Consider the following 14664-nt stretch of genomic DNA (forward strand, 5'->3'; position numbering starts at 1 on the left):
GTAAGTCCTTAAGCTCAAGCCGCGCGGCTTGTCGTTGGGCGCGGCTTCTGGTTCAAGGTCATAGGCCGCGGCTAAAGCCAAGTTTTTAAAACTTACGTGAGGCTTAGGGCGGCTTCTCGATAAATGCGGTCTCTGCTCAGTTTTGCGCTATGACCATAGAATCGCAGTCATGATACACTTTTATGTACGGGATTTGGCGACCTACTCGTTTATTTTCAAGGTCATGTTTATGGAATAGTACTTTAGACTAAAGAAGAATTTATCGCTAATGTTTAACTCACCACAGTCGTAGGTTATTGAAACCGTTTCATTCTTGACCGGCATCTTTCCATAAACGTGAAGCCCTCTAACAGCGCAATAAAAATCTAGCTGAGACATGGCAAGTAAGTTCTTGATGCAAGGGTTTAGGAATTTTAATTCGAACTTGGAAGTAAAAGAAAATTTTTTTCACATGTACTGATGTAGCCTGTTTACTTATTCAAGAGTACGGGGGTATAGCGAAACCCTTCTCAACACTCTTGCTCCTGAAGGGTCAAGGACGACAAAACCTCAGTCATTAGCCGCGGTCTGTGGGCATACGCGGCTTGTTGGAGGATTTTTTTTTCGTGAGTCATCTGGTTTTGAGCACAAGCCGCGCGACTTGAGCATGAGGACTTACGGTATATTTTATCAAATAGCTGATATTTATTTACAGAATAGTATACTTCCTGGACCACCAGCATTCATATTCATGATAGACGTATCATACAACAGCGTAAAGAGTGGGCTAGTGCATTTGCTGTGTCAGCATTTGAGGGAAGATATTCTTCCTCATCTACCCAAGTAAGCTATGTCTGGGGATCTGATGCTGTGATATTGTCTCACATTTTTAAATCCGCTGTATCTGTGTATCAAATGGTACGTTTATTTGACCGATAACAATAGCAAAAGGGGAAAAACAATGCAATCTATATATTCCCGATTGATTTGGAGACAACAATATTAGCGTTACAAATACATTATCAGCTTGTTTTTTGACATTTGTGAGTTCTATGAATAGCTCTCTAGTATGTTTACCAGGATATTGCTGACTGCTCACACTTGTAGGTGTAAATCTATTTTGGAGGCTCGCGTGTCAGTATCATGTTTATTAATAGTCGTGTTTCATCCTTTGTTTTCTTTGTTTGAGATGAACTTACACAAAATTTTAGTAGATTTTATCAGAAATTATCAGTATTTTGCTCTTATTTGTGGTTGTTTTTGATGTTTGAGTTGATATAACTGACTGTCGGTTTAAAGATTAAAATCGACAAAACTTAATCACGGTTAAAATAAAAGGCTCAGAAAAGAAAATTTGCTGAAATGACATCACTAGTTGCACGGTTGATTGTCTCTCTCGTTATTGATCTCTGCTATTGCTTTCAAGTTGCAGCGTGACACGTTTCTATTTTGCCGGTCCCATCGCTGAAGCGCAACTATAGATGCCATAATTACTATTGCGCTTGAATGCGAGCGTTTTAATAGCAATTAAGTTTTATCAATTTTAATATAGAAACATCCTGGCAGTCAATCACCTTAAACATCAAAAGTGAAATCAAATCAAAATGAAAAATAGCGATACTTTTTGTTAAAATGTACTGAAGTTTTGTGTATATTCATCATTAAGTCTGCGTCTCTGTCAGGGATATGCTAAAGATATACTATGTTGCTTGTACTGTCTTTTCTTCCATGTATCATGTCATGTGATGCATTGTAATTTCATTGTTTCATTCTCCTTGCACCCATTATTTATGTTTATGCAGAGAACAAGGGATGGAGGAGTCCGAGATAAAGGTTGGATTTGTCACCTACACCAATGTACTTCACTTTTACAACGTACTCGGCAATCTGGTCCAGCCACAGATGATGGTTGTCGGCGATGTTAAGGACGTCTTTGTTCCAATGGTCGATGGTTTCTTAGTAAATCTTTCTGAATCGGACAGCGTTATACAAAGGTACCATTTAACACATGATTTATCAGTTGCTTTAGGACAAATTATAATACTGTTTGTTAATGTGGCTTTTTGTTGTAATTTTTAAAGTCATACATTAGCAGGTTCATGGTCTTAAAGTTGTGTATGTATATATTTGAATACTCTATACGAGAGTAAGGAGCCAATTAGTTTAAAGGAAGGATGAAAGTTTATGGTTTCTTAAAACAACAGCGAAGGTCTCTTCTCACATTATGTTTACTGATAGTGTGACCCAGAAATTTTCCACACTTGAAGAATGTTACTAACTGAATGTATCTAACTAAATTTGTTGTTAAAGTTATATTTGCCTTTGTGTATATTTTGCCGGCTTTCCATTTTACAGCTACACGTTCAACTATGAATATAAACACATACAATTAAAATTTGGGAAATTGCCTTATTTTCATATTTAGAAAAAATGAGGAAGTTTTAATATTTTTTACAGAATATTTAATCCAATTTGAGTAAAAAAATTTAATATCATTTTTGTATTTTGCCTGTTGCATTAATGATACAACGTGACTCCTTAGATAGATAGTATCATGGCATGCCCCTAGTTTTTAGAGGAACCGAGGACATTAGTCTCCCACAATTGCGTTAGTAATAGTGTTTTTCTTGTTTTCTACATCATTACCTTAAGCGAGGATCTACAAAAGCTTGGAATATAAAAACTGGTTATGTTATACTTCTTTTGCCAATCACATGAACTGCTTTTGTCAAATATAGATATTGCCAACAGTAAGAGTAGCAGTGAGCCAACAGTAAGAGTAGCAGTGAGCCAACATTAAGAGTAGCAGTGAGCCAACAGTAAGAGTAGCAGTGAGCCAACATTAAGAGTAGCAGTGAGCCAACATTAAGAGTAGCAGTGAGCCAACAGTAAGAGTAGCAGTGAGTCAACAGTAAGAGTAGCAGTGAGCCAACAGTAAGAGTAGCAGTGAGCCAACAGTAAGAGTAGCAGTGAGCCAACATTAAGAGTAGCAGTGAGCCAACAGTAAGAGTAGCAGTGAGCCAACAGTAAGAGTAGCAGTGAGCCAACAGTAAGAGTAGCAGTGAGCCAACAGTAAGAGTAGCAGTGAGCCAACAGTAAGAGTAGCAGTGAGCCAACAGTAAGAGTAGCAGTGAGCCAACATTAAGAGTAGCAGTGAGCCAACATTAAGAGTAGCAGTGAGCCAACAGTAAGAATAGCAGTGAGCCAACAGTAAGAGTAGCAGTGAGTCAACAGTAAGAGTAGCAGTGAGCCAACAGTAAGAGTAGCAGTGAGCCAACAGTAAGAGTAGCAGTGAGCCAACAGTAAGAGTAGCAGTGAGCCAACAGTAAGAGTAGCAGTGAGCCAACAGTAAGAGTAGCAGTGAGCCAACATTAAGAGTAGCAGTGAGCCAACATTAAGAGTAGCAGTGAGCCAACATTAAGAGTAGCAGTGAGCCAACAGTAAGAATAGCAGTGAGCCAACAGTAAGAGTAGCAGTGAGTCAACAGTAAGAGTAGCAGTGAGCCAACAGTAAGAGTAGCAGTGAGCCAACAGTAAGAGTAGCAGTGAGCCAACATTAAGAGTAGCAGTGAGCCAACAGTAAGAGTAGCAGTGAGCCAACAGTAAGAGTAGCAGTGAGCCAACAGTAAGAGTAGCAAAAATAGTAGAAATGTTGAAATGCAGTGTTTACAAGGACTAGAGGAGGCACACAATGTCCAAGTGCGATTTGTTAGTATAGATTATGCCAATTTATTTCATTTTTTAAAAACATTCTATAAACTGACTGATTTTCACTTCTAGGATCTTAGCACCTCTTTGGCTGCATTTTGCACCAAGTTGGCGCTACTGTCCAGGTTAGGGAAAGTTCAATGCTGTTTTGATGCTGCTATGCATACATTTCGCAAACCCGTGATATCTGTATTTCCAAGTTTGTGTCATCATCCTGGAAACTTCTTCTATGAGCCAAAAATATCTCAAGCCGACGCGTTCTGATTTCAATAATGTTGTTACATTCTATTATTGCTAACATTTCATTATAATACAGTGCAGCTAATATTCCTTGGGAAAATGCTTGTAGTCTTCTAGCGTGTGATTGGATTTTCCCATCCGCCATTAGATATTGTATGTCGAAATGTTAGTGGTGTAAACGGCGGCATGCTGTTTGTTGATTCTCAGGGGACAGAAGTTGCTCAACTCATTTAATATTGCATTGTTTATAAGTGCATGCAGCCTTGCCGATTGCGAAATTCTTTTTTGTGTCTCACACCCTTCCTACGGATCATTTCGACGCCGTTTACAATCTTGACAGTTTATTTTCTCAATACAACTGACTGGTAGTCATCACATGGTCTGTGGACGCAATTTGAGAAGCAGGACTTTGTTCATAGCTTTTTCTTGCATAACCCAAGAGCCACAGAGTCACTTTGATAGACTTTTTAATCAAAGTATATTTGACCATTAGTTATCAAGTACATCATTTAAGATGTAGCCAACTGTAATATTTGTAAAATGCATTTGTTTTATGTTTTATATTCTTCAACTGTTTACGGTAATTATATTTGTTGCAGTGGTTTATCAATAATACTGTTTATTGAATAGTATTACTTGTAATTTAAAAGCACGCTGTTGCATTGATCGTATAACTGCCCCCACTCTAGCAGTTTAGCTTCACTAAAAGTGCTTTAGTTTTGTGTTTACAAGGGTTTAGTACACGCCGTCACAATAGATTTGTCATGATCTATTTTAGATTTCAAATTAATTGTATCACAGCGCTACTTTTAACTGATTGGAGAAAGGGGGAAGATAATTAGGGACTTAAGAAAGTCTATCGTTTTCTGTTTTTAATTTTCCATAACTTGACTTTGATTTGTTTCAACTTGCCCGTTTGGTACGTTAAAATACAGCCAATCATGTGTTTTCACAATCACAGGTGAATTACAGTAAAGTATGAAATATTAGTTTTGTTTCAAATTTAAATGTCACAATTTTTATTTCTGTGTTACTTGAAAAAATATAATTAAGTTTGATTTGCAATTCAGATGCAATACAGTGACACAACATGGCTTGTACCTATGTCGATACAATAGTGACACAACATGGGTTGCACCTGTACTGATGCAATAGTGACACAACATGGGGTGCGCCTATTCAATGTTTGATTATTCCCCAGTGTTTCAGCCATATATGTGACTAATCAAACTTGGCTTTGTAACTAAACATCAGCAATATTATCAGGAATTGAAATATGGTACTTTGAATACTTTCGAATTCCATACGCATAAGAGTGCATGATAGGCTTGTGTATTTAATTTCCAATAGTGTACTCCTCACAGTTGCAGAAAAAATTAGTACTTTTTGCTTTTCATTAGAATACGTGAGGGTACGTGATAACCGCAGATGTGCAGTCGGGTTCGTTGAAAATATATATATATGGATATATCCATCAATGCATAATTAAAAACTATAAACTGAGACCTTTATAAATAATTAATATTTGTAGGCTGCAACATTTTTGATGCACGCTAAAAATGTTGTTATTGGATTTTTTCAAAGGTCATTTTGTAATTGATCAGGTAATTACCATGGGGGTTGCATGCCGCAAAAAGCATCGTGTGGAAGATAACTCCATATATATCTGTATATACGTATATCTGTAGGCCTAACCAAATACTTATCCAGCACTCTGTTGAAGACTAGATATTTTCAGGTGTACCACTCTGGGGGTGCAAGTCGGAATCTGACAACGTCTTTAGCTTAGTAATCATAGAAAAGTACACAGGAAGACTTCAACTTTTTCTATCTCCACATTTACTGCACATTGTCCTGAACATATCAACAAATAAGAGCTAGCATTTGCATGTTCTCATACTTTTACATGTATTTAATTTGATTTGTTAGTAAAGATAAGTTGAGGTGGTCGATGTAAAAAACCAACTACCATCTTTTGTCTTTTCATCTAGTCTTCTGGAGCAATTGCCAGAAATGTTTGCGGAAAGCAGGGAGACTTCCGTAGTTCTGGGTCCGGTCATTCAGGCTGGTCTCGATGCGCTCAAATCGGCTGGTTGTCCTGGCAAACTCTTTGTATTCCATACATCGTTACCGACAGCCGACGCTCCTGGAGTCCTCCAGAACCGAGATGATAGAAAGCTGCTCGGGACGGAGAAAGAGAACGTAAGTGACTGTCAGCTTAAGTATGTTAATATAGTTGGGTCAGCAGCCCATCGGAGTGTCTCATTTTCTATTTGATTGATGGCTGCCCTATCAGTAATCTCCGACATTCTCTGTTTTAGCACTAAATTATTAAGATCGAGTGAGAGAGGGGCGATGGTGGTGGTATGGTAGGGGTGGTGTGTAAGTGCGTATGTGTAAGTGTAGGAGAAAACAATTTTAAATATAGAAAGGAAAATTTATTGGTAGGCGTTGCCAGGTTTTATGTCATGTACAATCTGCAGTATGGCCTGGTAGATGCAAATGTTAAATCTTTTCAGGCTGAAAGTTCAACTTTCTTACAGGGAGATCAATAGGTTAGTGACATAGACATGTGTTACGTTATGACACGCTGGGTTGGTGAAGCCTTTCGCTGACCTTGGATTCAGCAATTTAATTGATTTGCTGAAAAGTAATTTGTTTGAGCCCCTTTAGAGGTTGTCACGCTCTGATAGCTCACTCTCAACACGTGCTGGTTAAGGTTTCCATATGCATTTAGCTAAACTAGCACTAATTGTCTCCCTTGGTGTTGTGCAGACTCCCCTGTAGGATTTGTCATTGAGAAACAAACAACTGAGTGTTATTGTTATATTGATTATTCCGCAGTTTCGTATCAAATTGAAAAGTTTCTGTAAGTTTTATACAATACCTTCCCAGTACTTGAGCATCTTTTACTGTTTTGTTTACAGACCATACTAACTCCTGCGGGTACCTTCTATTCGTCTCTCGGCCAGGAATGCGTGACGCACGGCTGCGGTGTTGACCTCTTCCTCTTTCCCAATTCTTATATAGACATAGCGACCATTCGCGAGGTACCTCGCATGACTGGAGGGGACATCTATCGCTATGAGTATTTTACGGTCAGTCGATAGTATTGTATGATTTTTTCAATGCATCATCATTTTGCCGAATAATGTATGTTGATAATCGCGGAATTCGCTATTTGTTTTTTATTGGTCATTATCCAATCAACCGCATTCTCTCTGGTGCACTGCTGTATTGGTAGAATTTTGTTTGTTAATGAAAAAGGGAATGTCTAACAGAAAAAACTGTTTTCAAGCTGCCATGTGTAAGCATTCCACGAATGTCCCTGGTCTTGGTATACTTACTGATTTTGACATGGGAAAATTTCCTAGAATAAGCAATTGTTGCAAAAAATATCGCCGAGTGTGCGTTGTGCAAGCGACAGCGAAGGTATTTAGCTATCAGGTTCCTTGTATTCTGCAGGCCCTGTTTGTCTAGCCTTGCAGCTATAGTACATTCTAAAAATAGATGTATTTTGTTATGGAAGAGCAAAAAGGATCCATATGCACATGGGTAATTAGTAAATCGTATGCGCATATGTTTAGGCTGGTTACTCTCACTTCGTCACATTAATCAGCTCATTCCGCGTTGCTTCGTTTATTTCTCTTTTACTCAGCTCGCAAATCATTTGGATGCTGTCTGTGATTTTTTTCTCCTATAATTGTTGTGTTACGTAACTCAAAATCTATTTTATCAAGGCTTTTTAACAGTTAATTAAACGCATGCAAAAGTTGCCTTTGATTTGAACCTGTTCTACTGCAGGTAACAAATTATTCAGGAATTGTTTAATTTGATGTTACATCAAATCTGGTGAGAATATTTTTGCATGGTTAGCTCTATGGCTCTATTCTGTTAAAACTATTCACAAAAACATTGCAAAATTTTTAAAATAATATGCTACAGGTTTAACGATGCATCTCACATTTTAATGTCTGTGTTCAGAAGTTTAAGATCACGACAGCAAGTGTTGAATACTGCTATCATCTTTTCGATCCAAATGTTCAAAGAATTATCTTCACATAACCCACTGGCCACGCACTATATTATGATGCAAATTACTTTTACCTGGCTTCTTTAACACTTTCCGTAGAGTTATTTATCTCAACGCCTGAAAGAGCGTATTAGGACTTAGTAGTAAAAAGATTGTTTCACAAATTAGCATTTCCGCCGTATCATTCAGACCAACAGCATTACACATAATCACCCATGGACTTATCTGTTCTGCTGGTAGAGATGTCAATTTTGTGGCTTTGCATTACAAAGTATGATACTGGCTTGTGTATAACTTTGAGCTTTTTGCTGTTGGATACAACAGCATTGGATACATCGGTATTTATACACTATGCTGAGCCATCGACTCATGACTTCTTAAGTTTCTTCTGATATTTGTAGGCTGATTCACATGGAACTAGATTTATAAATGACCTAAAGTCAGCAGTCAGCAAACAGATAGCCTTTGATTGCATTGTTAGAGTGAGAACCAGCACTGGTAAGGACAGTTTTTAATCATTCCTCTGATATATAACATTTATGAAGTTGGTTGCCTTTGCTTCGGCCTCTCTTTTCACCCGCCTGTTTATGTTAGACATTATTTTCAGGAATTCGTCCTGTCGACTTCGTTGGAAACTTTTACATGTCCAACACAACGGATGTAGAAATGGCTGTAGTGGACTCGGATAAGACATTCTGCTGCGAGATCAAGCACGATGACAAGTTGAATGAAGGTGATGGCGTCTATGTCCAGGTGTGTGTATGACTCAATAGGTGCTTCGTCGCACCCTTTGGTCTGATGTAATCTCCGCACTCTGCAATGTGGCCCGTCATTGAAAACATTTTGTGATTTATAAATCCACGAGTGCGAGTCAGTAAACAACACAATTGCCGAGCCAATTTTTAAATAATTGCGGTTTTTATTTTTGTGTCATAACATATTCTGATAACAATTACAGCGTGTGCAACAAGCGAGTTGTCTGATTTATTGCCTGACATTCGCGGATGTGACAGAAATCTCCTCAAGTGTCAGACTCCGTAAAAATGCGACAGAATTGACAAATGCTTATACTTATCCGTGTCTTGTGACACTTTGTAGGCGCGAAGATGTCTTGACTATCCTGTTACATGGTTTTATTGATCACAGATTCTTATAGTCTGGTCTTGCTGGTTTCATCATTATAATTAAGCGCAGTATTATCTTTATTATAATAAGTTCTGTCTCCTATGTGTCCTTCCGTCTGTCCAAAGTCACAATTACTTGGAGAAAAAAAATATTGCTGTAAACGGGTCTCAAACTCACACATCCAGCTTTGTAGACCAACACGCTAGCACCTGCACCACCTGGTTCACCTTCCATGTTAAAATAATTCTGTATATACATATTTTCTGCGCTTTATTGGCTCGCCTGATGACCTCTCACAGCACAATAGTTTGCCAGGGTACTAGTTATGTATAATATGATAACTGTGAAAACTTGGGCTTCTCTAAATGGTTTTTAGTCCTACCATATCTCATACGTGTCAGCTGTCTGTTGGTGAAAGTGGAGCTATCATTAGTTCTCGTAAACCTTTTCCCTTTCTCATTTAGTTCTAGAATTTTATTTGCTATAGTTTTTTGTTCTTAGAGTATTACTCTTCTATTGGGATTATCTGTTTGTCAAGTAATACTCCGCTTGCTTCATAAAGAAATTGTTTTTTAGCCGTAATCTTTAGTGCTTGTTTTTTAATATTATGGATTACCTCACATTGCTAGTGGCATATTTTATTTTAAAAAGTAGCGAACTGTTAATCGGTTAACGTGAACTGATTGGTTAATGTGAAGTCAAGCTAGCAAATGGATCAAAATTTTTCGATTTTGAAAATAATCGATCATATTTTAAGGAACTGATCTACTGATTAAGGGTTTTGTCCAGATTTCTGCAGACGCTATGTAATTATAAATAGTATTAGAATACACAACTCGAGTTCGTTCAAACATATTTAGCTTGTATATACTGTTAAGTTGACTGTCTGATATGCTTTTTGAAACAATTGAAACAATTCTGTATTTGAATACGCTGTTGTCTTTGAACCATACACATTTCTTATATAATCGTCTTTTGTGCACGTAATGCAGGAGACTTCAGACCTACTGACACAAATACAGTCGTCGTGATGTATGTTCAAAACAACAAACTCATCAATATATCGTTACGATGTGTTTTGCTTATTCGTGTTTGTCTGTGCTGGTCTTCTTTGCGAATTTTTCATGCATGCGGTTTGCTGGTTTTGCTAATACTTTTAGCTGGTTGTCCGCAGCTTCGGGGGAAACGCAGACTTGTTTATGTAATAGTTGCACAAGATTCACGCAAAAATCTCTCTGATCAGTAAATTATGATTGATAACCGGTTACAGGTCGCCATGTTGTTTACAAGTATCACGGGACAGAGGAGACTCCGTATTCACAACCTTTCCCTCAATGTCTGCTCTCTCATGACAGAAATGTTTAAAAATGTAGAGCAGGACACCCTCATTAACTTCCTGTCCAAAACTGGTGAGTGATAGTGGCAACGTGGTTAGATGGGCTTTTAGCTTTTTCCAAGGGCTCATTGTCGTGTTGGTAGGTTTTCTTCACTGCAGGTTTAACAGAAGGCAGTATTTGTGCTGTTTTTACTTTTAAAGATGACCTTGACCTTAAACTATATTTTAGTAGATTTTATTAAAAAGTAGCGGTATTTTTCTATTATTTGTTATTTTATTTTACGTTTGAGGTCATTTGACTGCCATAATGTTTCAAGATTAACATATACAAAACTTGGTCACGGGCAAAACGCTCAGAAGAAAGCTACGTGCCGAAACGACGTCTTTAGTTTCGCCCCTGCCAGTCTCTCTTGTTGTTGAAATGTCGAGACGCGTCTCTATTCTGTCCGTGACTTTGCCGAAGTGCAGCTATAGACATTATAATTGCACTTTCGCTTGAATCTGAGCATTTTAACCGCGATTAGGTTTTGTCGATTTGAATCTATAAACATCCTCGCAGTCGGATCACCTTCGACACCAAAACTGAGAGAAAAATATTGATATTTCTCGGTACAATCTACTAAAGTTTTGTCTAAGTCCATCTTTAAGTCTAAGTTTTTCAAAACATTGATGGGGAGAAAGAGTCCAGTACTGCTATAGAAGCTTATTTATGCTCTTGTTTAGTTGGCATTTGAGTTGTTTGTCAATATCTTAATGGAGGACGCTGGTACTTTTGCAGTAGATTTATAGCAATAGTTACGTAAACGCTGTCTGTTTCTGACAAATAAATATTAATAAAATAAGTGATGCAGCTGGCTACACTCTCCCAGTGATAAATCATAGAAGATGATTGGAGTTTTTGTTTTGTAAAAAGTTTTTTGTTTTTTGTATAATTACTGTCTTTCATGCTAAATTATGTAAGTTCACACCGTAAAAAGTTTTTTGCTTTTGTACTTAATATTTTATCCATGATCTGTGTAACAGGACGGTGATAGACTGCTGTTCCGGTTGGTCAGGCAAAAATATATATTTTGTGGACATTTTTATATATGGTAAAATATCTTTCATCGCGATCCTTATTCATGTTAGTTCAGTCCCGGGCAGTAAACTCAATCTTATATATGATATGTGCTCAATTCTAGTTGAAGGTTTTTACAATAACTAAGTGTATAATCCAAAAGGCTTGACAAAGAAGAACAGGATGTTTGTAAAATGGGTTATTGTTAGAAAACATATCACTAGCTCAAAAACAAGTTTCATGTAAAATTTATCATCAGTATTTGTGTCGAGATCATTAGCGTTCGACTGTTGTACGCGCTTTAACTGGAATAAAACACAAGCTACAGTAGACGCTCTACAACATAAATAATCTGTTCCACGAATTTTACCTTAGCCTATAGGGATTTTATGTCATAAGGACAGTAAAATACATGTGTATGTAAATTGCTTAATCCGTTCCAAGATCTTTCCAAACTCACCCCTTTGGGTCATACAAAAAGAAAAGCTTGACTTAACTCTTTAATTTTGTTAATTTGTTAGCTGTACCGTAACTGCAGTGTTATTAGTTAGCAGTGACAACTTTTCTCCTTTATCACTTTCACTCGTTTTATGGTCCAATATTGTAGTAATTGTACATTCACTCTACTACATTTTTTAGGTCATTTATAATAATTGGTCTATTTTTTCTAAACGGCAAACTTTATTATGCAAATGAAAACTAATAACACACCTTTTATATATCACAAATAAAGTAAAACAAAAATATATTTTCACTATAATAAGAGGGATGTGTACCTGTCCGTCGTCTATCTGTATGTAGGGGTCGAGGTTAGGATAAAAAAGAACTGTCTACGATACTCCAACTCGTGACATTCAGATGTGTAGACTGACGCTGTAACACCTGCACCAATCGATCGTCTTTAAGTATTGCTGAACAATTGCTCAGCTTCTTATTCTCTCTGTTTTTGTCAACATACCTGACGATCTATCTCGGCGAACTAGAATGACTTGGAACTTGTATATGTAATAGAGATAACGCTACACGTACGTCGTTTTATCTCACAAGTGCAGCGAGATAACTATAAGATTATCATTATTCAAATCAAGTTTGAGAACTTGCGCCGATTTGACACTTAACATTATATGGAACTTTGCACGTAGTATGAAGCAAAAACTTTGCATAAATTTTTTACGTTATGTGGAATTTACGTTATAGGAGGTATTCATTATAGGAATGTCTACTGTATTTCTGCACTTTTATTTTACCCAAAAATCAGAAGAACCGAGGCTGGAGTGGACACTACATATACATTCTATCGCTAAAGTAGTTATAAAAATCGATAAAGTAGCTGTCCGTGTACTCTGTATATTCATATATAGGGTCTATTCATAAACTGCAGACAGTTTATGATTTAAAATGATATTAAAATGCATAAAAAAAACATTTACTATTTTGGGACGGATTGAAATTGTTTATCATTTGTAATACGACTATTTCAGAATTCAAGCAATTTGCTTGTCGAACCACTATCTTTAATGGAATGTGGTCGGAGCTCGAGTTCAGACTGTATTTATGCATGTCATGCAAGGCAAAGCATCGGTGCAGTGTCTTTGAGGATGTTGTTGTTGTTGTTTAACTTCTTATATAGAGATCTTTGGACTCATTGCTGCAATCACAGCTATATAGCATGGTTTGTCCAAGCATGCGAGCCCTTTATCTTATCTAATTCATGTATTGTTGTTTTGTGGAAGCTGTCATTGCTGCAAGCCAAGACATAATCTCACATAAAATAGTTTTCTGTCATTTATTTATTGACGTTTAACCGATCCTTTGGTCAGTCATTATTCCTCATGGTTCCCAATATCTGTCCCATATCCGGTTACTGGCTTCACAAATAAAAGTTTTGTAAAAAAAATGTGTAGAATATCATTGCATCTTTAAGCAGTTGGGTAGGCTACAACTTTGCCAATGGGAAGATGGTAGGTTTGCTGGTGGGTTTACTGAATTTTCATATGGCAAATCAATTAAGAAGTTATGGAGTCGGAGTCATGCTCTCTTTCATCAAAGGAAAGTTTGTTATGCATTGATTGTAAATTGTTCTAATATTATTCGAGAGATTTTCTACATTCAGTCACTCATGTTTTTAACCCTGATAAATCAACTAGGTCAAGGACATTTTACTTTAGATATTAATGCAGTCACAATCTAAAAGCTAATTTCAACTAACGATGTTTTTCCCACCATCATGGGGAAAGTGCTCAAATTTCAAGCTTGATTTTGTATTTGAACGGAAGATATTATATCACTGGTGTTTTGCCCATATATCATTTGAATTTTGTGTTTGGTTGTTAACAAGTTATTAAATATCATTTTAAAATTTTCAGTTTTGATTGCATTTTAAAATTAACATAACCGAATAAATAAAATTAATTATTACAATAAATCTGTGTAAGACATTTGTCGAGTTGGAAATAAGGTTAAAGTGTCATTAATACTCAGATGCCTTACCCAAATATGTCTGAGAAGGGAAAGAGACGCGCATGTTATTGATGGAATTGTTGTCTTAATATTTCTCTGCATGTCTCTTCAGGAGAAGTGACGAGCTTTTCTTTGTTCCTGGCAGGGAGCTAAAGCGGTGGATTTGTTGTCTTTATAGCTCAGATCGATTCTTTATTCATTGTAAATGAGCGGTGACATAAACAGGAACATCTATTTTATCTGTCTCCAAATCTGGGTGCTATTTAGGTAGCTCTCGAAGAATCAGAAAATATGGATACCCTGAATATGTTGAACTCTTGAACTCTTTGTTTTGTGAGGTGTACTTCTCGCATCAGCCTATTAAAATCTCTACAAATAGTTCAAAATATGTGACATTATCTATTTCTGACCTAGACCTAGTAGTTGAGCGAGCAGATTCTTACATAAGGTATGGGAGTTTCATCCTTTTAGTAAGGGTGCTGTTAGCGGCAAGCTCTGATTATTGCTCCTGTGTTCTATTCCTTCACCTCATCATCCAGAGGTGGCTCTGTAGCTGGTGCGTTCATATGGCTGAGGAAAAAAAATGTTTCCTTTGAAGTTTGTCACAAAACTCTCATAGTAAAATATCTTTCATGCTTTTTTATCTTCATGTATTGTAAATAATATTTTATACCAACTCTTGGGGAGTCGGTTGTTTTAGTGCCACAAATGACTTCTTAAATGCATT

At 37.0% G+C, this 14664-nt stretch overlaps 1 protein-coding gene across 2 annotated transcripts in view; it reads left to right on the plus strand.

The window, feature by feature from the left end:
• The window catches only part of LOC137394784 (protein transport protein Sec24C-like), a 42912-nt gene that overhangs the window by 16716 nt on the left and 11532 nt on the right, over positions 1 to 14664 (plus strand). For both annotated transcript variants that reach the window (XR_010978373.1, XM_068081551.1), the window contains exons 9-15: positions 695 to 822; positions 1782 to 1973; positions 5918 to 6128; positions 6854 to 7024; positions 8361 to 8457; positions 8567 to 8712; positions 10355 to 10493. Coding sequence is in view for 1 of the 2 variants with exons in the window: in XM_068081551.1 (XP_067937652.1) it covers positions 695 to 822; positions 1782 to 1973; positions 5918 to 6128; positions 6854 to 7024; positions 8361 to 8457; positions 8567 to 8712; positions 10355 to 10493 (1084 nt within the window). In the remaining variant the exon portion in view is untranslated. The remainder of the gene's footprint in view (positions 1 to 694; positions 823 to 1781; positions 1974 to 5917; positions 6129 to 6853; positions 7025 to 8360; positions 8458 to 8566; positions 8713 to 10354; positions 10494 to 14664) is intronic.

The sequence above is a fragment of the Watersipora subatra genome, chromosome 4, assembly GCF_963576615.1.
Source record: "Watersipora subatra chromosome 4, tzWatSuba1.1, whole genome shotgun sequence".
In the NCBI taxonomy this organism is placed as follows: domain Eukaryota; kingdom Metazoa; phylum Bryozoa; class Gymnolaemata; order Cheilostomatida; family Watersiporidae; genus Watersipora; species Watersipora subatra.